Source organism: Thamnophis elegans, chromosome 3 (assembly GCF_009769535.1).
Source record: "Thamnophis elegans isolate rThaEle1 chromosome 3, rThaEle1.pri, whole genome shotgun sequence".
Classification (NCBI taxonomy): domain Eukaryota; kingdom Metazoa; phylum Chordata; class Lepidosauria; order Squamata; family Colubridae; genus Thamnophis; species Thamnophis elegans.
This window is the reverse complement of record NC_045543.1, coordinates 16,689,695-16,712,011: the sequence shown is the minus strand read 5'-3', so window position 1 is coordinate 16,712,011 and position 22,317 is coordinate 16,689,695. Positions and strand designations below refer to the sequence as shown.

Sequence of the window (22,317 nt, the reverse complement as noted above, 5' to 3'; positions counted from 1 at the left end):
CTCCCAAGAAGCTTTTCGCGGGCTCGTTGTCGCTGCGGAGTGAGCATGCGCGGGCCAGTGTGCCTGTTTTCGTAAGCGGCCGCTGCAGTGATTCGATGGGGGCTCACGACCATTCTCGGGTGCGGTTGTTTGCAGGACTCGGAGGGGCTGGTTTGTTCCTGTTGTTCATAGTCCTGTATAGAGTCGGGTCCGAGTTGGAGGTGGGTTGGCAAGCCGGGTAATAAAAGCAACCACTTATATATGTCTCTATATAGCAGTGTTCAAAAGCTTGTCCAATGATTATGCCATTTTTACACCGTATTCGCATTTTAATTCGCTCAGAGGTAGGTTCAATTGTAAATAAGGCTGCCAGATTTTTGCATCGCAAACCTGATAGTTCTAACAGGGGGGACGTGATTGCCCTAAGTGATTTTTGAGCAAATAATTACAAATAGTCAAACATGATTATCTTTATCTCTTGACAAATTTAAATTATTAATTGATTAAGAAATCTAGAATAAGGTGAGAGCTCTGGTAAAATAATTTTGGATATTGAGTCCAGTCAACTAAAAAAAAAAAATCAAGTCTACCATTACCCTTGTTGAAGATGTGTTGAATTACAATTGCCCTCAACCTCAGGCAACAGGATCAGTAGATTAATATTGTGATACATCTAAAACACAAACAAACAAATGATTATATTGTTTAGTTCATTTAGTTTATTGTGGCAATGGAAAACGGAACAAGGGCAAACATGGCAGTATTTTCTTTGCATGTACTTTACACATTAATTGCTATATATATATATATACTTAAAGTCACAACCCCTGGTATGCCCAAGTATGGGAGGAAGGTCACACTTCCACTCTCTGTCATTAGGCTCGTCACAAGAGACCATCCAGACAGAAACCCAATATTTTTTACTGTTGCCTTTTTTGTTACATTTGTTATATTTATGCTGATAAATAAATAAAGGGAGACTAGTATAGATCTATTTCAAGCTATTTAGCTCTCATCAGCTAGCCATACCCAAGTTTTTGGGAATCGAACCTGTGCTCCATTGCCTCCCAGGAGGGAGTTAACCTTTTGAGCTACAGAGAACGACTCCTATATCAGCCAGCCAGGGTGGGAGGTATATACTTAAAGTCACAACCCCTGGTATGCCCAAGTATGGGAGGAAGGTCACACTTCCACTCTCTGTCATTAGGCTCGTCACAAGAGACCATCCAGACAGAAACCCAATATTTTTTACTGTTGCCTTTTTTGTTACATTTGTTATATTTATGCTGATAAATAAATAAAGGGAGACTAGTCTAGATCTATTTCAAGCTATTTAGCTCTCATCATATATATATAAAATCTATGAGTTTATGAACTGCAGGCTATAACTGAAATTAGAAAAAAGCGTTTAAAAATTTCATTAGATGAGTTAATTGAAAAGTGTCATGGAGTTTCAGCTGAAAATAAAACCAAAAAAGGAAATGAGACAGTGTAGTATGGGAATTGCTGGCTAGGGCTCTTGAGAGCTTAAATAAATATTCTTGATGCTGGGGAAAAAGAAATATTTGGAGGTTAGCTTGGGCCAAGTAATGTACAGTTTATGTTCTTTATATTCAGAACAGAAGAAAATATTCAGAATAGAAAGTTAATTTCCTTATTTATATTTCAGGAGAAGGGGAAAACTTGTGTCTTCTCCACATACCACTCTGTCCAAATTAAAAAAAAAAAAAATTAAGGTTTGAGGCTGGCAATTCTCTGAACAGTTTAAGACTCTTGCAAAGGCTCAGTATGAGGAGATGGGGGGGGGGAGGTGAAAGGTCATTTCTTAATTTCTGATAGCTTTATAACGTTCTTCTGATGCCATTTAGAGTGGTATCCTTGTGCCCCAGCTGCTATGCTTATCCATAAATGGTTTTAATTTACTTTTCTCCAGCAGTCCATTTTGTTGTATCTATCACTCCTTTTGCTACACTAAGCTTCAGAGTCTGTGGAAGTACAATGCAGAGTAATCAGCTTCCCTTTTTCCATTCAAGCTGAACCTATGGAAAATTTGAACTGGTATCTGACATTTAGGAATGGATACAGTGAGAGCAGTACAATAAAACCTACTTCAAGGAAAATTTATTTTTATATTTCCTATTTCTAAACTGCCTATCTCCCTCAGATGCCAATAAGGTATATGGGAAAGGGAGAGGGTTTGCCTAACCTGGAAGATGTCTTTCATTGTCTTTTAAATGGAACTGTATTTCTGATACCGTTTTAAGTTTTAAAGATATAAAGACCTCATCTTTCATCAGGTTCTGGTGCGGTCTATTTTAATCTGAATGATAATTTAGTACAGTCATAAGAACTTATGAAGGGCTCAGTTGGATAAGATCAAAAGCCTAGCTCAGGGATCGGCAAACTTAAACACTCAAAGAGCCATTTGGACCCGTTTCTTACAGAAAAGAAAGCACCAGGAGCCACAAAGATTCTAACCGGAAGCCTCCTGTTCAATTCTGGAGCTGACCGGAAGTTCAGTTCCCCCACCATAGAGTCTCCTCCCAGCACAGCATATTTTTTCCTCTACCTGTTATAATCAAAAGCCCTATCAATTGTGGAGACAACTGGAAAACCCTCCCCTTGCCATAGAGTCTTCTGGCGCACTGTGCTTCTCTCCCCCTCCCCCACCAGGAGCTCCTCTCAAAATTGTGGCGCTGACTGGTGACGGAGCAGCAGCAGAGGAAGGAAAGAGCCACATGCAGCTCCAGAGCTGACCCCTGGCCTAGCTGATCCAAAATTCCATTCCTTTACACATATCTAGTCAAATATATATAAGAAGCTCTAAAGCAGGGCCTTACTGAAGCAACCACATCTCCTTATGTTCAAAATGAAATGATCTGTGATTCATGATGTTCAAAATGAAATGATTTGTGATTCATGATGTTCAAAATGAAATGATCTGTGATTCATGATGTTCAAAATGAAATGAGCTGTGATTTTGAAAGATAATATATTCCTTTCATGACTTGTAGCTATTGTTTGCTGATCCTTGTATATAAAATTGATTGCTCTCCTTTTACAGTTGCCCCAGGTGACAGCCATCACTACATCTTTTAGCCAATTCCATTATTCCAACATGTCCTGTATAAAACTTTATTTCATTTTATCTGTTCTTGAATCACTGCCCAGTTTTATTGCCTCGAGATTTATCCACAGGGCACACTTTTCTGCACCTCTTGACATTTTTTTCATTTAGTGCCTTTGTAGAACCAGATATGCCCCAGCAAGAGGTTCCTCAAAGTGAATGGCTCTAACTCTGCCAAGAATGTGTATATTACAACTCCCTAAATTAATCAGCCAACGTGTTTATTGCTGAGAATTCTAGGAGTAAATATCATAGTAGGGCGTTCAAGGGAAAGATAGCAATAGCACCTGGACTTATATACCGCTTCATAGTGCTTTACACAGCCCTCTCTAAGTGGTTTACAGAGTCAGCCTATTGCCCCCAACAATCTGGGTCCTCATTTTACCCACCTCGGAAGGATGGAAGGTTGAGTTAATCTTGAGCCTGGTGAGATTCGATCTGCCAAACTGTTGGCAACCGGTGATCAGCAGACGTATCCTGCAGTACTAGACTAACCACTGTGCCACCTTGGCTCTTATTCTCTAATCTTCTGATAATTTTGGTTGATGCTTAGTGCTTTTTTTGGGGGGGGGTCTTTAATTTCTTTTGGGTGGGGGGATGCAGTAACCAAAGCTATATACTGTACAATATTCCAATTGTGATTACCGAGGTGGCGCAGTGGTTAAATGCAGCACTGCAGGCTACTTCAGCTGACTGCAGTTCTGCAGTTCGGCTGTTCAAATCTCACCGGCTCAGGGTTGACTCAGCCTTCCATCCTTCCGAGGTGGGTAAAATGAGGACCCGGATTGTTGTTGGGGGCAATATGCTGACTCTGTAAACCACTTAGAGAGGGCTGAAAGCCCTATGAAGCGGTATATAAGTCTAACTGCTTTTGCTATTGCTATTTTTTCTTCAGTCATGTCTGATTCTTGGAGACTGCCTAGACAAGTCTGCCATTTTTTTGGCGAGGTTTTGAGGAAGTGGTTTGGCACTGCCTCCTTCATAGCACTGAGGGAGAGTGACTGGCTCAAGGTCACTCAGCTGATTGTGCGCCCAAGGTAGGACTAGAATGGTCTCCTGATTTCTAGCCTGATGCCTTCAGCACTATATCAAACCGATTACAAAGTATATCCATGCAAAATCCAGAAGTATAATACTCCATGTTTTACATTTTGAATTCAACTATTTGCTTTAAAGCACTGTTTGTGTGTTGTTTGAGTGCCCTGCATACTGAGGAGCAGCTTTGTCAAAGTGTTACTTAGTGCTTTTTATAAATGACAAGTTCAACCACTTCACAATCTGTCGTGCTTATCTCAGAGCACCTCACTGTATTACCTCGGCTGTTGGAAAGTTTTGTGCTAATATGCAGGATTCACAGTTAATTAGCAAATTAGCATATCTGCTGTTTTAACTATCAGTTTCCCAATTTGAAGGGAACCTTTTGAACTATTTCCCTTTCCTTTTTAATTCTGAATTATTTATGTGTAAATAAGCTCAAGTTAGATTTTTGGAAACCTGCATTGTTTTTTTCTCCTTCAAGGAATTGTATTTACACTAGCCTTCTCTTGTTGAATATCATTTAATTGTAGTGAGACTGAAACCCCAAGAAGTCTCAACCAGATTTCCATATTATGGAAATGAAGGGAAATGCAGTTGAAATGCATCTTTTGAAAAACTATAGTATATAAACCATGCTTTCCGATTAATCCCTATTCATGTGCCACTGTCCAACAGAATTTATCTTAACAGAATGATGTTGATTTCCTAGCATTATTTGGTCTTCTCTAGCTGAACTTGTCGATCAGAAAGGTCGGCAGTTTGGCGGTTCGAATCCCTGGTACTGCATAACAGAGTGAGCTCCCGTTACTTGTCCCAGCTTCTGCCAATCTAGCAGTTCGAAAGCATGTAAAAATGGAAGTACAAAAATAGGGACCACTTTTGGTGGGAAGATAACAGTGTTCCATGCGCCCTCGGCATTTAGTCATGCCAGCCACATGACCACGGAGTTGTCTTTGGACAGTGCTGGCTCTTCAGCTTTGAAATGGAGATGAGCACAACCCTAGAGTTGGGAACGACAAGCACATATGTCCGAGGGCAGCCTTTACCGTTTACCTTTAGCCAATTAGAGAAGCCAAGTCATTGGACTTTACAGTATAAATACTGATGGGGATAAGTTATAGTTTATTGTTGTGACTCAGCAGAAGTCTTCTGTGAGTCTTTTTGGGATGCAAGATTAACACTGCAGCTGGGGCTCGTTAGTGGCGTGTTCTGGGGATAAAAGGACGGATGGTGCCACGCCCTGGTTGCAGGAGTCAACGTTCCTTCGTTCGGTTAACATTGATCATCGGTCGTGGTTTATTTGAGAGCACTTGGAGAAGTGATTTGCTTTCTGTAACCCTGATTCAAGGAGGCACTTGGAGAAGTGCATTGCTTTGTAAGAGTTTTTGTTTTGTATTCTGTTATCTGGTCAGAGACTTGATTTCTGTTTATTTTTGGGCTCACAGCCAGTCTGAGCCGAGAACTGATAAAGAGAGTTCCTTTTAAGTTTGTTTGCCTGTCGTCTGTTAATGAGCGGAGAAGGGGGGACAGAACAGTTTATGAGGGTATGGATAGTGATACATTCCAATTTTTGTTTGTGTTGTTGTCATTGGCTGATTTCTGCAAAGCTAAACAGGGTAGGTTGTGAAGGCGACCTCTCCTCTTGTAAACTAGACTAGGAAGTTGAGAAAATTTCGAAGAACAAAAATGGAAAATCAGTTCCATATAATTGCCAGGTATACAAGTAATCCTCAATTTACAACCATTCATTTAGTGATCATTCGAAGTTACAGTGGCACTGAAAAAAGTGACTTGTGACCCCTGTAGCATCCTCATGTCACATGATCAAAATTCAGATGCTTGACAGTTGGCCTGTATTTATGACAGTTGCAGTGTCCCGGGGTCATGTGATCGCTTTTTGCAATGTTCTGACAAGCAAAATCAATGGGGAAGCCAGATTCATTTAACAACCATGTTATTAACTTAACAAATCCAATGATTCACTTACCAACTGTGGCAAGAAAGGTAATACAATAGGGCAAAACTCACATAGCTGTCTTGCTTCGCAATAGAAATGTTGGGGTTAATTGTGGTCATACATTGAGCATTACCTGTATGCATGTACCAGAATGCATGTCTCTATAGTGAGAAGGAATTGTTCAACTTGGAAGGAAACGATACTTACAACCAGAGGTGGGTTCCTACCAGTTCGCACCTATTCAGTAGAACCGGTTCGTCAAATCTACCAAACCGGTTAGAAGAGGTTCCACCAGTGGACCCGGAAAGCAGGCCACACCTACAGAAGAGCTTCCAAAATTTTTTGAAACCCACCACTGGTCCTTGGATATGATTATTCTACACTATCATGCTCATATTTCTAAAACTCAGTGCCTCTGTGAAAGGTAAGGGTGACTACTGCGTTTGTGGTGCAATCAGAACATGCGTGTGTTGAAGTTGTTTTAACGCAAACCAAAGATGCCTTTTAAAAAACAAGTTTACATTATATTCTTATGCATGCCACTGCTGTATGTGAGGTAATTTAAGGTGGTTCTGACAAGTGTCGTCGGCATCTTCATATCTGGTCACATGGGCGGCAAGCCACTCCCATCCAGTCACATGGGCGGCAAGCCACTCCCACAAAGGAGGCCACACCCACAGAGTAGGTTCGAACAATTTTTGAAACCCACCACTGCTTACAACCTTGTCTCTGGATGGGGCTGTTTGAAAATGTTTTGAAGGGGTTTTTGTTTGTAAATTAATAAAGTTGTTTAAAGGTGTTTTTTCCCCTCAGCTAAATCATATGATTTTAAGAAGGATGTTTCCCTTAAGTTGGACCTAAAGATTTGTCTTTTACTGTTCTCTCAGCCTATAATCTATCTCAAAGGATTGATTGTTGGGAAAAAGAGGAAACAGTGCTGCCTATCAATCTAACAAAGAGGTGGAGTTACCGGTAATCCTTTTTGGAAAGATCCATTTACTAATGGCCGGAATGATGCTTCACGGTAAATCAGACCACCGTTTAACAGTATTGTTTTGTGTTTGATTTGCAAGGTGCTAAATCAGTGGGCTACTTATTCATTGTGGCGGATACAGAAACCACTCTACAAACTTGATCTAGAGTGGCCAAAGTTTTCAGAAGAATTTACTGGTCAAACATTTTGTGTTGCTGTTGATCATCTCCAGGGATTAGTCTACGTGGGACAGGTAAGACACAACAAGATCAAAATGTTTTTGTTAGCCAAGATGTAGTTATTACATTAAGGAGATGAATAATACAATGTTGTAATCCTGCATGGTTCTGCTTGCCTCCTTCAGGTTATTTCATCTTTTTTTTAATAGAAAAAAGCTAATTAAGTGCTGATTTATTGCTTGACCATAAAACACTTTTTTTTTCATTCACACTTTTTGGTTTTGTTTACCGTTTTAAAAGCTTACGTTTTGTTACTTTTCATTGTTACAAGATTTGTCTTAGTAATGATGTTCTAATTATGTTGATGAATTATTTCTTAATTACATTTCTAGACTGCTCAGTTTCAAAATGACTCTGGGCAGTTTCATACAGTTTAAAAAAATTACATTAAAAAAAAAAACCCTGCATGCCTTTTTCTTATAGTTCTTCAAATTACACACACAAAAATGTACTTGAAATTAGCAGTTCAATAACAACATTTTATAGCAAAAAAATTTACAGAATCTGAGATTATCTAAAATATTTATTCTTCCAATTCGACATAGAGCCCTTTATTTGGCTTCCGGCGTCTTGGTTCCTTACTGCATTATCAAAAATTATTCTCAGCTTTATTAATATCGAACCTGTTTCAATAACTTGCTTTATTGTCTATCAAACTATGGTTTTCACTGAAAAATGGAGATAGTTTCAAGCTAAAAGCTAGATTTTATATTTCCAGAGATGTGACTGTGTTTTTATTTTGGCAGCTTTCTTTCAGATGGCATCCAGATTCTCCTATTTTAGCATCTGATAGTACTTTGCTCAGATGTGTGAAGTTTTCTCACAGTTTTCCTTTGAAGTCTGTGGTCTGGTTTGCATAACATATTGTGACTTGGCCTAAAATACTGTTTGAACTCAGAGCATAAGACAGGCTGATTATGATCTGAAACCATGATTTTATTTTTATTAGTTTATTCAATAATGGTCCAATCTGTCATCTGAAGCCTATGCTAGCATATGGACTTTGGATTTCTAATAAAATGGCGCAGGGTAGCAGGAATAAATTGGAGCTAATCCTACATAAATGAAGATTGAATTAGGGACATAGAGGAGGGAGGGTGAGTTACCCCTCCTTGTTATATAGGCTGTGCTGCAAGCCCCAGTTGGATTAGTATGAGCTTGTTAGTTGTGGGTATAAAATTAAATCAGAAGGGCTAGCTAGTCATTCAGCCAACATAAACGTATAGAAATTTTGATTGAAGACTGGGAAACCATGCCATGCCGTATTTGGCTTTTGTTACATGTTCACTGAGTAAATGCCTCACTGTGATCCACAATCTTTAACATGTTGTGTGAACACATCTGTAACTAATGCAGATTCCATTTTTTTCCATACGTTGCCCCAAGAGGAATCTGATCATTTCTTTCTTTAATTTATACAGCCACCCATCTCATGATGTGACTCTATAGACATTTGCATAAGTAAACGGGCTGTTTTAAAGTTTATTGTGTTATTCTTAATAGCTTAAAAATCTAACGCTAGAATAGTGAGCCGGCTGCTGTACTGTTTACTCAGTCTCTTTATAGTGACAGCCCCAAGTAGTCCGTCTTAATGTCTAGTTTTCTAATGTAAATCCAACAATAAGTACATTACATGTCTGTGTGTATTTTTAAATCATGGTGCTCTCATACTTTACAAGCTGCAATGGCTAAAAACAATTAAACATTGAGAGGGCATTGTATAATTGCAGCATTTAAAGATCAGAAGTCTAAAGCTCTTTAAAGCCTGAAATGTGCAATGTCTGAATTTTTAAGGGATGCCATGCATCTAAAATTAATCTGAATTCCCACTGTTGTAATTACAAACTTTAATAAAATTACTGCAAAAGAATTAAAATTGGCCTGAGCGCCCAAACTATTGAAAGGCCGCCAGGGCGAGACAGATTGATAGAAGGAAAATTGAAGACCAGACAGCTCAACTTCTGGATCTCTGATGAATTGCTGAAAAAAGCGATCTGTTTCCCAGCTGTAGTTTTAACAGATTATACCAACGTGGCAGAAGCAGAAGAGGCTGCTTTTCTGTAAAGAGTTTTGCTTGGGGAAATATTTTGTGACAGTCAACTAGAGACATAAATAGAGATGCCTTTTTGAAAATAGTCAAGGAATTTGGTGTTAGTATAACAGTTCTAACAAAATCCAGCAATATATATGTCCTATGCCAGTATTGTAGGATTCTTGGTGAATTTCTTGGGGCAGTTAAAAATCAATGGTTGCCCCCTTTAATGTACTTCCTACCCCCACCCCCCCCCACCCCATAGCCATTGAACCATTATTAGAGTCTGGCTAGAAGAACCATTGCTTTTCTTTTTATTTCTTTTTTGTCATCACCCTCGGACAGGAATGCTCATGAGAGTTCAGGCTTTCTGAATTCTCAATCTAAAGCAATATGATCAGCACCAACCAGGCTGATGTGTAAGTTGCCCTTCATTTTGCTCATATCTCTGTATAACAGCATTCTCAATTTGGGAAAAGTACCTATTATTAATGCTAGTGTATTAGCATGCTAATGTATTTTAGCTTTGGTTAACCTAAAATACATTAGCATACTTTGTGGTTAAAAAAATGTTGAAATGTGTTTCATTTTTATGTGGATATTTTAAAAAGAGAGCCAAGTTGATGTAGTGGTAAAGGCATTAGGCTGAAGACCATAAGTCTAGTCCTGCCTGGGACACAATGCCATTCCAGGTAACTTGGCCCAATCCCTTTTTTTTTATTCCTAAGAAGTAGGCAGTGAACAACCACTTTTAAAATCTTGCCAAGAAAACTACAGGGTTTAGTCCAGGCAATCACCAGGAGTCAACAGTGACTCAATGGCATTAAAAAAAAACTATTTATGTGGCAGTAATGTGACAGATTGAGGAATGAATAAATAAAGAAGTACTGGTTGGAAATAGTCTGTCCTCTGCTCTCTGTTTATGAAATATCCTTAAGTGGCATGGATGGAAGGGCAGGTTTGCATGGTGCCAAGTTTGAGGTATTTTAAGCCAAGCACAGGACTTAAAAATAAGTGGATCTTTTAAAATGTATCGTGATATTTTAACTTTTCTTACCGTTCTTTTATTTCACCCTGTTTTACTTCTGCAATAGTTAATTTGGAACCCTCTATTGTTAAATATTGTCCATATGGTATTTCTCTTGTTTTATAGTTCTTTTGGAATGTTTAATTATTATTTTTGTTATAATTATTATAATTATAATAATTATATTATAATAATTATTATAATTATTATTATTCTGTTTGTCCTTCAGAAAGGCTTCTCATTGAATAGCGAAAGAAATAGATTAAATTTGGACTTATTGGAAGTTTCATATGTTGAGAACAAGTAAGAGGGAAAGACCATTGTCTTCTTGGGCTGCTGTAACGCTTTCTGAAAGTATTTTTCTCTATCTTTTGACAAGAATGCCTTGCGCTAAATACTTTCTTACATTTAGCATTCCAAATGCAGAATTTCCCAGCCAATGTGGCCATTGTTGAAAATTCTGAAAGTTAATGCCTACACAATTGAAGGATTCTTGGGTTATGGAAGGGTGGACTAATTTTCTCAAAACAGCTGCAACAATTTTTTCAATCAGCACACAAAATGATGGATGTCGTCTATCGCAGGGGTCTCCAACCTTGACAACTTTAAGACTTGTGGACTTCAACTCCCAGAATTCCTCAGCCAGCGATGCTGAGCGATGCTGGCTGAGGAATTCTGGAAGTTGAAGTCCACAAGTCTTAAAGTTGCCAAGGTTGGAGACCTCTGTATACTACTACATTGAGTTTTCCAGCAACTTTAGTTTCTGTAGTCTTCTTGGACACACCAATTACTTACCTTTTACATAGCTGCACTGGCGCACTCTAAAAACCTGAGAGGGGCGAAATGACTAGTATTTATTAAATTATTTATTTCCCTTGTTTTTTGGCGGTAACTCTACTTGGTCAATCTCTTTGGAGTTACAATAGACTAATGCTTAATTTAAAGCTATTTACTGTATAAGTAATGAAAAAATGGTTGGGTTTTTCTGTCTGCCATCCATACCTTTCTGATTCTCTTCTTTGTTATCTTTGTGCACCTTGAGAGAGGTAATGATGACGTGCCAAAGGTCTCAGTATTCTCGGAGGAAGGCTATCTTGTACAAACATGGAAAACAGCCACCATTGAGATGCCCCATGGAATCTTTGCACTGAACACACCTAATGGAAGCTCTGTGTGGATTACAGATGTAGGAAATGGTACGTAGAAATATTGTTGTTTAATGTGGATAAATAATGCTGTTGCGTGTCTTATGTTTTGCAACTGAAGTATATTTTGGATTGAATTTAAGTTGAGATGCTGTCCTTCCCCAAAATAAATTGGAACCCAAGATTAAACATATAGGTCATATATATTTACAAGATTAAACATATAGATCATATATATTTACAAGATTAAACATATAGATCATATATATTTACAAGATTAAACATATAGATCATATATATTTACAAGAAACGTATAGAGTATCAGTTTAGTACTCCAGATATTTCAGTTTTCAAATCCCATAAGCCCAAGTGAGTGTGGACAACAGCAAAGAAATCTGAAAGATAGTCATTTTAAGACATTGCATCAATATTTAATTTTAAAAAGCATCAATAATGAGAAGCTCTCTGTCACCATTAAAATGTCAGCCTATAATAACCAATAAGCAAACCTAGAATGAGTGTCTTCAAAACTCAACAGTTGGTTAGGTTGCTTACTTCTGATCTAGGTTGACCTTCTTAAGCCATTATCCCAAGAGATTGGACCGCCATTTGTCAGAAATGGTGTAGGGTCTCCTGCTTGGGCAGGGGGTTGGACTAGATGACCTATAAGGTCCCTTCCAACTCTGTTAATCTGTAAAGCCAAGCATGCTTCCACCAGGAAGGTTTCTAGTCATAGTAATCAAAAGTCCTTGAGGTATGTATTTCATCTCCATAGTGGGTTTTCAGTGATAGAAAAATATGGTAGGGACACTTCATGGGAGTTGGCATCAGCAGTTGATGTGCTTTTTGAAATTCTTTGAATGAGGAGAGGTGATGGCACATCCGTGCAAGCCCCAGAATCTCACACACTTTGGGAAAGGTTCTGCAGGTAATGCCGAAATAAGTGCGCAATTGGCTACGATACAGCTCCTACAAAGCATGCAGTGCAGATCGCTGATGACTGCATTCCTGTTTTAGTAAGGCATTTCTCCCCATCAGAGTGGGGAGAAAGGGGATTGCTAATGGACAGTAGCATTGAAGGCTTCGGGCAGTGTGAGAGCAAAAGACACATGGCACTGTTGGCGCACTGTTTTCAGTGTCTTCACAAGTATAACACTACAACCGACATGGCTGCAGCCTGATTCTTTTTTATGCTTGACAAAAAAAATCTGTTTTCCAAATATTGTAGCATTGAAGGTTTAATTAAAATTTGGCTATATGAGATATCTGCAGCTTGCACCATATTCTTGAACAGGTTTAGCCATATTCTTTTCACACCTCTGCAGATCTTATTTATTCAAAGTTTCAGGAGAACGAAGAAGAAAAGGAGTTGCTAATCAAGGGGTAGTGAGAGAAAGAACAGGAACAAGGGTTCATGATGAGCAACTCTCTGTGATGCAGAGCAGAAAGGTTCTATACAGGTAGTCCTCAACTTACGACCACAACTGAGCCTAAAATTTGTGTTGCTAAGTAAGACATTATTATGGAGTTTTGCCCTGTTCTATGACCATTCTTGCTACAGTTGCTCAGTTAGTAATACTGTTGTTAAGTGAATCTGGCATCCTCATTGACTGCTTGTCAGAAGGTTGCAAAAGGTGATCACATGACCCCACCACAATGCAACCACCATAAATATGAGCCACTCCCAGGTGTCCACATTTTGATGATATGACCATGGGGATGCTGCTATGGTTGTAAGGGTGAAAAGTGGTCATAAGTAATATTGTAACTTCAAATAGTCACTACACAAATGGTTGTAAGTCAAGGACTACCTGTACATAGAACCCAGAAGTTATACCAATTTTCCTCTGAACAAGGTAGGGAATAAATTATTATTTTAGCCGTAAATTTGTAATACACGTGACTTTGTTGGAAAGTCTCAACTTCTCCTTGATGCAGGAAAATATGGCCATACAGTGAAACAGTACAGCCCTTTCGGTGAACTCCTTCGAGTCATAGGTACTCCAGGTATAGCAGGTTCTGATACAGACCCTCTACAGTTTGACCAGCCAGCAGAGGTTTTTGTGGAATCAACCGGAAACATTTACATTGTGGACGGTGATGGAGGACTAAATAACCGCTTGCTCAAATTGACAAAAGGTAAGCAAATGTATGTTTTAAATGTGGATGGCGGCTTTTATTTCTAATGTGCTGATATACCATTTCCTAATCTGATAATGTTGATTGGACCAGCGGCCCCCAACCTTTTGGGCACCAAAGATGGGTGCCATGGAGAGAGGTTTTTCCGCGAACCGGAGGGGTGTGGTTTGGCTTGCTGCCTGCATCCTGCGGCTGGGGCTTTGCTTGTTTGCGTGGCCCAGTTTCTGACATGCTGTGGCCCAGTGCCGGTCCACAGATCAGGGTTTGGTGACCCTTGGGCTGGACTATAATTTATAGAATATGAGATTCATATCTAGAGACATAAGACTGTGAAAGACTGCCTTAGTGGCTTTTTCTATGATAAGAGAACACATTAGGAGTGGTTAAGTGGTTTGTGTATGATGCAATCAGCATTAGCTGTGGACCACATGAATGTCTGTGGTTTTCTTGGCAACAATATGCCAACATTATCTTCTTTCCAGAATATTATTTTTAAACTTTATAGTCTAACCACAGTGATGGTGCTTCCAGGTAGGCTCTCATTTTCAAGCATTAACCAGGTTCAATTCTGCTTAGCTTTTTTGAGATTAACCAAGGTTTTTGGATAAAAATCAATGATTTAAAAAATATATTAAAAAAATCATTTTTAAAAAAATTTAAATCGGAATTTATTTTAATAAAATGCTTTTGGAATAAAAATCTATCTAAAGATAGTTTTCTATTTAAGATGCATTAATAATTTAGTTTATTCAGCATGAAATGAAACTTAGTTATGTAGCATGAGGCTGTATATTCTGCAATATTGGGACTGTCGTGAGTCAACAGTTGGTCAGAGGAGCTGCTGCGGGACAGAGTTGACAGTTGCTCTTTAAAAATTATGACTTAAATTAAGTTGATTTAAATCAAGCCATTTTACTAGTTATTTAAATCATAATTTAAATTGTGATTTAAATCGACTTGATTTAAATAAATCCACCCTGGTTTTTGGAGGTGCAGCCATTTGCCCTAAGACATTTGCACAGATTATAGGATTCTAAATAAGGAAATAGTTTCTTTTCCCATATACCTCAATTCTTGGTGACTCATAGATTATGATCTTAGGGCCTTTGCAGTCATAAGCCATCAATATGCATACAATTAATGCTGCAAATTTACAGGTACCTTATCTTTTTATAAGTTTCAAATACTTTTTCAATATGTTCTGGTGTTATCTTAAAATCTTAAACATATCTTAAATAGCGTTATCTTGCAGAAAGAAAATAGATACCGCGTTATGTTAATAGAAAGCTGAACTCCTAATGTAGTATTCTGCAATGGAAAGCTAGATTATATCATTTAATGAATATCGGCGAAATATAACATGGTATTTTCTGAATTTTTATGACACAAATATACCTGCTTTCTTTTTCCTAATAATAGGCCTCCATTTTCCTCTGTTGTGATAGAATAGCATGGCTATTCTTTACAATATGTTAAACTCAATATGTTAAATTGTGAGGCAATCTTTTGTTTGATCTTTTGTTTTATTTCAAAAGCAGTTTTGTAGTTTTTAAAGTAAAAATTGAGTTAAAAGCCTAAAAGTGTCTGATTGCACTCGTTTTTTATATCCTTTATATCCTGATTAGGTGTATGAATAAGCACTATAAAAGGTCTATTCATATCTCTGGACTGTGGGTTCTATACTCCTGCCTTTGTTTTAATCCTGATACTGTATTATACTGTAAACTCATTGCAGGAAATAATGCTTCATCAACATCTTTTTACCCACAGATTTAAAAATTCTATGGCTACGTGGAGAAAACGGTACTGCGCCTACACAGTTCAGGATTCCACACAGTGTAACTGTGGATTCGGTTGGGCGGGTAAGGGAGCAATGACAATGTTGACATAATAGCATAAAACATTTTTGTTGTTGTGAAGTCATGTCCGACCCATCACGATCCCATGGACAATATTTCTCCAGGCCTTCCTGTCCTCTACCATTCTCTGGAGTCCATTTAAGCTCACGCCTATTGCTTCAGTGACCTCATCCAGCCACCTCATTCTCTGTCGTCCCCTTCTTCTTTTGCCCTTAAGCGTTCCCAGCATTAGGCTCTTCTCCAGTGAGTCCTTCCTTCTCATTAGGTAGCCAAAATATTTGAGTTTCATCTTCAGGATCTGGCCTTCTAAAGAGCAGGCAGGGTTGTCTCAGCACTTTGTATGTGCGCAAGATAACACATACAAAGGAAGAGAGTTTCACTTGTGCAGTTTGCCAACTTGACTTTTTTTAATCCCCAGACCTCCCTCCACTCCCAGTGCCCTTAAAAATAATGATTGAATGGTTGCCGTGAGGCTATGCAAACCATTTGGGTGGATGAAAGTGATATGTATTGCTCGATTATATCAAGATTTGGTTCCTCTCCGATATAGGATAATGAGAAGCTGATTATTAATTTAGAGTACAATCTGTTTTAAGTTAGTAAATGTTTGTGTATTTCTTTCTCGGTGCTCAGAACAGTGTCTTTCTTTGTACCAGGTCTGGGTTGCGGATAGAGCCAACTGGAGAATCCAAGTTTTTGCAAAAAGTACTGGGGAATGGTTAGGATCTTGGGATAAGTGCTTCACAGAAGATGGTCCTTACTCTGTAAGGTATATCTGTGTGTATACATGCCAGTGTGTGTCCATTGGATGGAAGAGAAAAACCTTTCAACTAACTATAGTTGAACAAGAATCTTTGTGTATAGGATTTCTGATGAAGGTTTCAATTCCTAGGATAGAGCCAAGTGAGGTAGCTTTCTGACTGCACCAGTGAATTCACTAACAATTCACATCCCCCTAATATTGAAATGTGATCACCTTAGTTATAAATTTTTCATAACTGGTATATTTTGAAAGTGATCTGCCAGCAGCTGATAATCCTGGCACTTTTTCTGTGACTCTGACCTTAAAAAGCTCAATTTCACTTTCCTGGAAGATACCATGAAACTGCCTGATATTTTAAAATAGCATTTGGGTGGGATCCAAGTATTCAATGAGTGGAGTTGTAAAGTTCAAATGGAAACAAACTAGAATGGGAGACGATATTCATCTTTGTTTCACATACACTCCTCTCCCCAATATGTTTGAGGGAAAGGGAATGTTGAGTTCTAGGAAGGGTAAAATTTAGATGAAAATTTGTTTTCTTAAGCGAGAAACCCCGCACCCTGTTTTGGATCATGGACAATTTGAATAATTTCCATTCTATTTAAATGTATACTTGCAGTGAAGAGATGGGATTTTATGCATTCTTTTATTGACATACCGTTTCATGTGGAATAATTTCACACTATTTTGGAACTGTATGAAAGAATGGTATTCCTGGACCAAGTCTGCGGATCATGCTTGCTTACTATTGTTTTTTTTTTTAATAAAAAAAAAAACACCGATATTTCATATATTCAGATAATACCTTTGAATACTGATGTTTTGTCCAAAGAACTACAGTATAGTTTTTTTCTTATTGCCAACTGTCACTTTTCTCAATTTGTACCCAACATCTCAGTTGAAAATTGGCTCGATGACACAGAATCCCACCAATAGGATTTTCAAAAAGCTCTTAGGGCAGCATTTCAGGCAGTGTGGGTATCTATAGAGACAGTAGTGTTGCCTCAGATCCAACAGAAATACATATTGCTCCCAGAATGGGGTCTTTTAAGATTTGATGTTTCCTTTTTTTTTAAAAGTTTCCTTTTTTTCCTCTTCCATTTACAGGTTTACTCCTGATCAGCAGTATATAATTGTGGCCCACCTAAACGTTAATAAGATTTCTATTTTGGCAGCCCCACCAGTAGGATTAATTGGGGATTGCATTGTAGTAGACACAATCCAGCTTGCAAGAGAAGTCAAGCCTCATCTTCTGGATGTCAGCTTAAGTACTGGAGCCATATATGTGGCAGAAATTGGAGCTGAACAAGTACAGAAATATGTACCTTTGGACTAACGGTATCTTTCATGCCATACAAGCAAGTGTGGAATCTCTCATCTGTCACAACTTGATGTGGTTCTTAGATTCCTCTCTGTCTCACAGCTGATTGCTGTGCTAGTTGGGGCGGGGCGGGGGGGGGATCTCTAGGAGTAGCTGGCGGAGGGATTTTGCTCTACTTGATGGCCTGCTCTCCCCAGTTGTGCAATACTTGAAATAACTACTGATGCATTCTGTGCATTTATCTCAGGGACTAGTTTGTCTTTTAGTATTTTAGCTAAATTTTACGGACCATGTTTTAATTGGTTTTTCATATTTCTCTTGCAATACAATTCCAAGAGTTTTTCTGTTCATTCTTTTAACATAATCAGAGTTATGTGCTTGCAGTGGTTTTATTGCCAGCCTTAAATTTGTTTACAGTCAGTGGGAGACAACAGCATATTTGATTAAATAAACAGGGAGGGTGGGAGGGCTATTGCAGTAATCTCAGGGAGCAACTCCTACTCCATGAGCAGGTAAGATCTTTGAAAAACACATATACTTCAGCATTAGTGGAGCCTGGGCTAATGGCAATCCCTGTCCACTGAAGGTTTTTCTAAGCACAGCCCCTATTCAAAGGCAACTTAAAGCGTTCCTTCAATTGCTGATTTGTTTTCCTGCTATATTTTGGTATAGTACTCTGAAATGGATATTTTAAAAAATTTGGTATGTTGTGACTGTTCAGCCTACCAAACCAGTCCTATACATTATCGTTGCCTTGTTTTATACTCATTATTGTGATGGTTCTCATCTTTTAAAGAAACTTTTTCTGAATAATGAACGTGTTCGTTGTTGTTTTTTTAAGCAGACCAGAACTAACAGCAATCTGCACGGAATATGGGAATATTGGGATATGGATGTTATTAACATGTTAAAGACAGCATTATATGTAAACCATTTGTGACTAACATAAATTAAATGTAAAGAAGACCAATTTAAGGACAGCGGGTAGAACCACCACCTTAGAATTGACAATACAGTCATCAAAATAGCAGATAGCCTCGGCCTTTTAGAATCAACCATCGACAATAAAGAAAAAAGCAGTCAAGAAAAAAGGCTGCAAATTGGGACTCCGTAGAGCAGCAACAAAGGTCTTGGAGATGATATTCCAATGTTGAGTTGCATCTATGTTGTGATGTGGTCCCTAGGAATCAAAAACCTGATGACATGTAATCCATCTATCAATTAACTAACATTGTTCCTCAGAACTTTGCATCTTCGTTACTCTGCTCCAAAAGTTCCTGCCAGACAGTAGGATATTAACAACTTTGACACTACGTTGCTTTGAACCTGAAATCACAGGATTGTGAACTAAATCCTAGGAGGCAATGGCAAACCACTTCTATATTATACCACACATACTCATACTGGAAAAAAGTCCAGCAAAGAGCTTCTGCTGATTGGGAACTGACCTCTGCGTGAGAAATATCTGTTACCTTAGTTCTGGAACATTTCCATATTATTTTAATGAAAGTTGCTCTGGTCACTGAAATAATTCACCTTTTCTTACAACAGTTTGTTTAGTGACTGTTCAAAAGTTACATCACCGAAAAAAGTGACTTATGACTGTTTTTCACATCCCCCTTACAACCATTGCAGCATTCCTATGGTCATGCAATCAAAATTCAGATGCTTGATGACTGACTCATGTTTATGACGGTTGCCATGTCCCAGTCACGTTATTCCCCTTTTGCAACCTTCTGACAAGCAAAGTCAATGGGGAAGCCCAATTCACTTAACAACCATGTTATTAACTTACTTATTTTTTGGAATATAAGACGCGCTTTTCTCCCCCCCCCCCCAAAGAGTGTGGAAATGTTGGTGCGTTTTATACACTGAACATAGCCATTTTTTGCCACCTGAAGCCCCGCCCCGTATCCCATTTTTGTGAAAAATGGCCCGTTTTTCACCAAAACGAGAATGTTTTTGCCTTCCCCCACCCCCCAGAAGCATGCTGCATGCTTCAGAAGGGCTGGGGGAAGGGAAAAATGCCTCCGTTTTGGTGAAAAACGGGAGAGTTTTTGCCTTACCCTAGTCCTGAAGCCTGCAGAGTGCTCCTGGAGGCCGGGGAAGGCAAAAACTTTTTCTTATTTACCTCTTTGAAATCTTGGTGCGTCTTATACACGGGTGCATCTTATAGTCTGACAAATATGGTACTAACGACTGCCGTGATTCGCTTAATTGTGGCAAGAAAAGTCGTAAAATGGACTCAATTGTGGTTGCAAGTCTAGAACTACCTGTCTACTCTTTCCAAAATATTCACATATATTTTGATATTTCAGGTCCTACATCTAAAGGAGCTGTTTTGGGTTCGGGGCCCAAAAACATTCCATGTACAACTTCCCTTTTATGACTATTTTGGAACTTGATTCCACATACGGAGACAAGGGCTACTGCTGGTACCTCTTCCCTGCTGCCAGAGGAGCCAGGCAGCTTAGCATTAGGAGGCATAAGTGGTTGGGACCTTTTAACCCTTCCCTTTTTGTAAAACAGTGGTTCTCAACCTGTGGGTCGGGACTCCTTTGGGGGGTGTCGAACAACCCTTTAACAGGAATCGCCCTGTGAAAACACATATTTTCAAAAAAAATACAGAAAACATAAAATAATTTTATGGTTGGGGGTCACCACAACATGAACTGTATTAAAGGGTCACGGCATTAGGAAGGTTGAGACCCACTGTTGTAAAAGGAAGCAAGGGCACCAATTTCCTCCTTATTCTGTTGAGTTCTGTTCCAGCACATGGTATGGCATCATGTCTGCAAATATCTCGCTCCTATGAGCCATACGGGGAAAGATTAAACCACAGGCAGTCAGCATTTGCTTAGGTTTAGGGCAAAGCCAAATGCTTGATTATATGAGGAAAAATGTACGGCTGAAGACGACATTTATTTATACAGATTCTAAAGTACTAACAAAATAGTACATTTTATATTGCGTTATAAAAATGAATATTAAAATAAACAATACAGCACAATACAACAATAATTACAGTATTAGTAATAAAACCTGGAAGATGCTTTTCATTGTCCTTATATAAGTAGTAATAAGTCTACTGTGCCATACACATTAGTGTCACTGGACCGAGGTGTCCCTTTGTAGGAATACTCTTATCTAAAAGGCTACATATGCTGATTATAATATTGCATTTTTAATAACATAGAAAATGTTGATATTAATAAAATTGATATAGTTCTGAAAATGACAATAAAACTTGAGATCACATCTACACTATATAAAATACTGGAGAAAAAAATGGCCCGTAAGTCCATTAGAGTCGTTTGTTTAAAATGTGGCATAATACTGAAATTCAAATTTATCACACGCACACACACACAAAAAACAAACTAAGTGCACAGAGTACTTATTGCAACTGCTCTATTCCACAGTATTGGTATAAGGGGGGGTCTTTCCCCCATAATGCAATGGAATGGGAGGGGCAAAGCATTTTGTCCCTGAATGTTCCAACTCCGATAATGGTGGTTTGCTGATCCGATCCCTTCTGAAATATTTTGGTTGGAACATTCCGGTTGCAGCCTTTGTATCCCATAGCAATGATAAGATACGCAGGGAATGTAGTGGTCGCAAAGAAATAAAACTGGCGGCCTGAGCTGTGTGGCCTTGTGCATCATCGAAATAGGTGTGCTCTCTCTACGTAAAACAGATTTTGCATTGCAGCAAGCATTGTGCAACCTTTCTCTTCACATGAGAGTTATGAGCAGAGGTAGTGATATTTCCCCTGCTGTCCTTCCCAGTAAATATATGAAGGAAAGAGAGGAGTAAAGGACATATTTATATCATATGTTAATTCCCTCCAAGGGAAGGGGGAGAGGGAAAGCTTGGCATTGAGGGGAAATGTTCCCTTTTTCTTGTTTTCAATTACCTGATAAAGGAGAGGTTTGTGTGTACCATGCTTAAGAAAAAGGCATAGAGTGTGTATGCTTGATCATGGATGGAAATGGAAGTTCAAGGGAAAATGCATTGATGAAGATTTAAGAAAAATAAGGAGTAAATAAAGAGTGGAAGGGACATAATATCTAAGAGGGAGGGAGGATAATAAGATTATAATTATCTGTTGAAAAGCCTGTCAGAAATCATATATTCTTTAAATGTGTTCCCCCGCCCTTTTCTCTCTCTTGCGTTTCCTTCTTTTTTAAAAAAAAATGGCCTTAAATCTATGAAAAAAAAATCTTAATAAATATTTTAAATGTACAGGGAAAGGAAGTTCAAGGGAAAATACATTGAAACGATGTACGTGGCTTTGTTCATTTGAATGAAAAGTCCTTTGAATGCGTACAATAGTATGAAAATTAGGGCTGATCACACTTCGCACTACAGGTGTGTGATATGAAAGCTTTTCTTGATGTGAAAATCCGCTTCAAGGAGGCATTTGGAAGTTGAAGAATATGTTCGTGTGGTCTTAAATTCATTCTATACCCACCAGCTTACTGTTTCCAACTGTCCATTAAAATCGGTGTTTTGTTTTGTTTTTTTCATTTGAAAAAGCAGATGTATTTCACTACACGGGCTTTTATAAAATAGGTAATTTGGCCAAATCTGCATGTAATCTGTAAATGAAAAAAATGAGCTGGTAATATGCTTAGGTGAAGACAAATGTCTGGAGTGGATTTCTGTGCTTTTAGGCAGAGGTGACAAGATGTATATTGGCTTTAGAAATTTGCCTG

The 22,317-nt window shown here is 38.5% G+C and overlaps 1 protein-coding gene across 1 annotated transcript; it reads left to right on the top strand.

Moving 5' to 3' along the window:
* The first annotated feature begins 43 nt into the window (after window positions 1–43).
* On the top strand, window positions 44–18,412 carry NHLRC3 (NHL repeat containing 3). Its single transcript, XM_032213311.1, has 7 exons — window positions 44–200; window positions 7,175–7,327; window positions 11,415–11,568; window positions 13,456–13,656; window positions 15,427–15,518; window positions 16,172–16,284; window positions 17,386–18,412. The coding sequence occupies exons 1-7, from the start codon at window positions 96–98 to the stop codon at window positions 17,612–17,614; spliced, it is 1,047 nt and encodes a 348-aa protein (XP_032069202.1). The 5' UTR covers window positions 44–95; the 3' UTR covers window positions 17,615–18,412.
* Window positions 18,413–22,317: the final 3,905 nt, after the last annotated feature.

What these genes read in the sequence shown, in the direction of transcription:
- NHLRC3 (XM_032213311.1), top strand. Translation starts at nt 96, where the DNA reads ATGGGGGCTCACGACCATTCTCGGGTGCGGTTGTTTGCAGGACTCGGA. An exon ending in GAGTCGGGTCCGAGTTGGAG is followed by an intron (nt 201 to 7,174) that starts GTGGGTTGGCAA and finishes TTGATTTGCAAG; the next exon opens with GTGCTAAATCAGTGGGCTAC. An exon ending in CTTGCTCAAATTGACAAAAG is followed by an intron (nt 13,657 to 15,426) that starts GTAAGCAAATGT and finishes TTTTACCCACAG; the next exon opens with ATTTAAAAATTCTATGGCTA.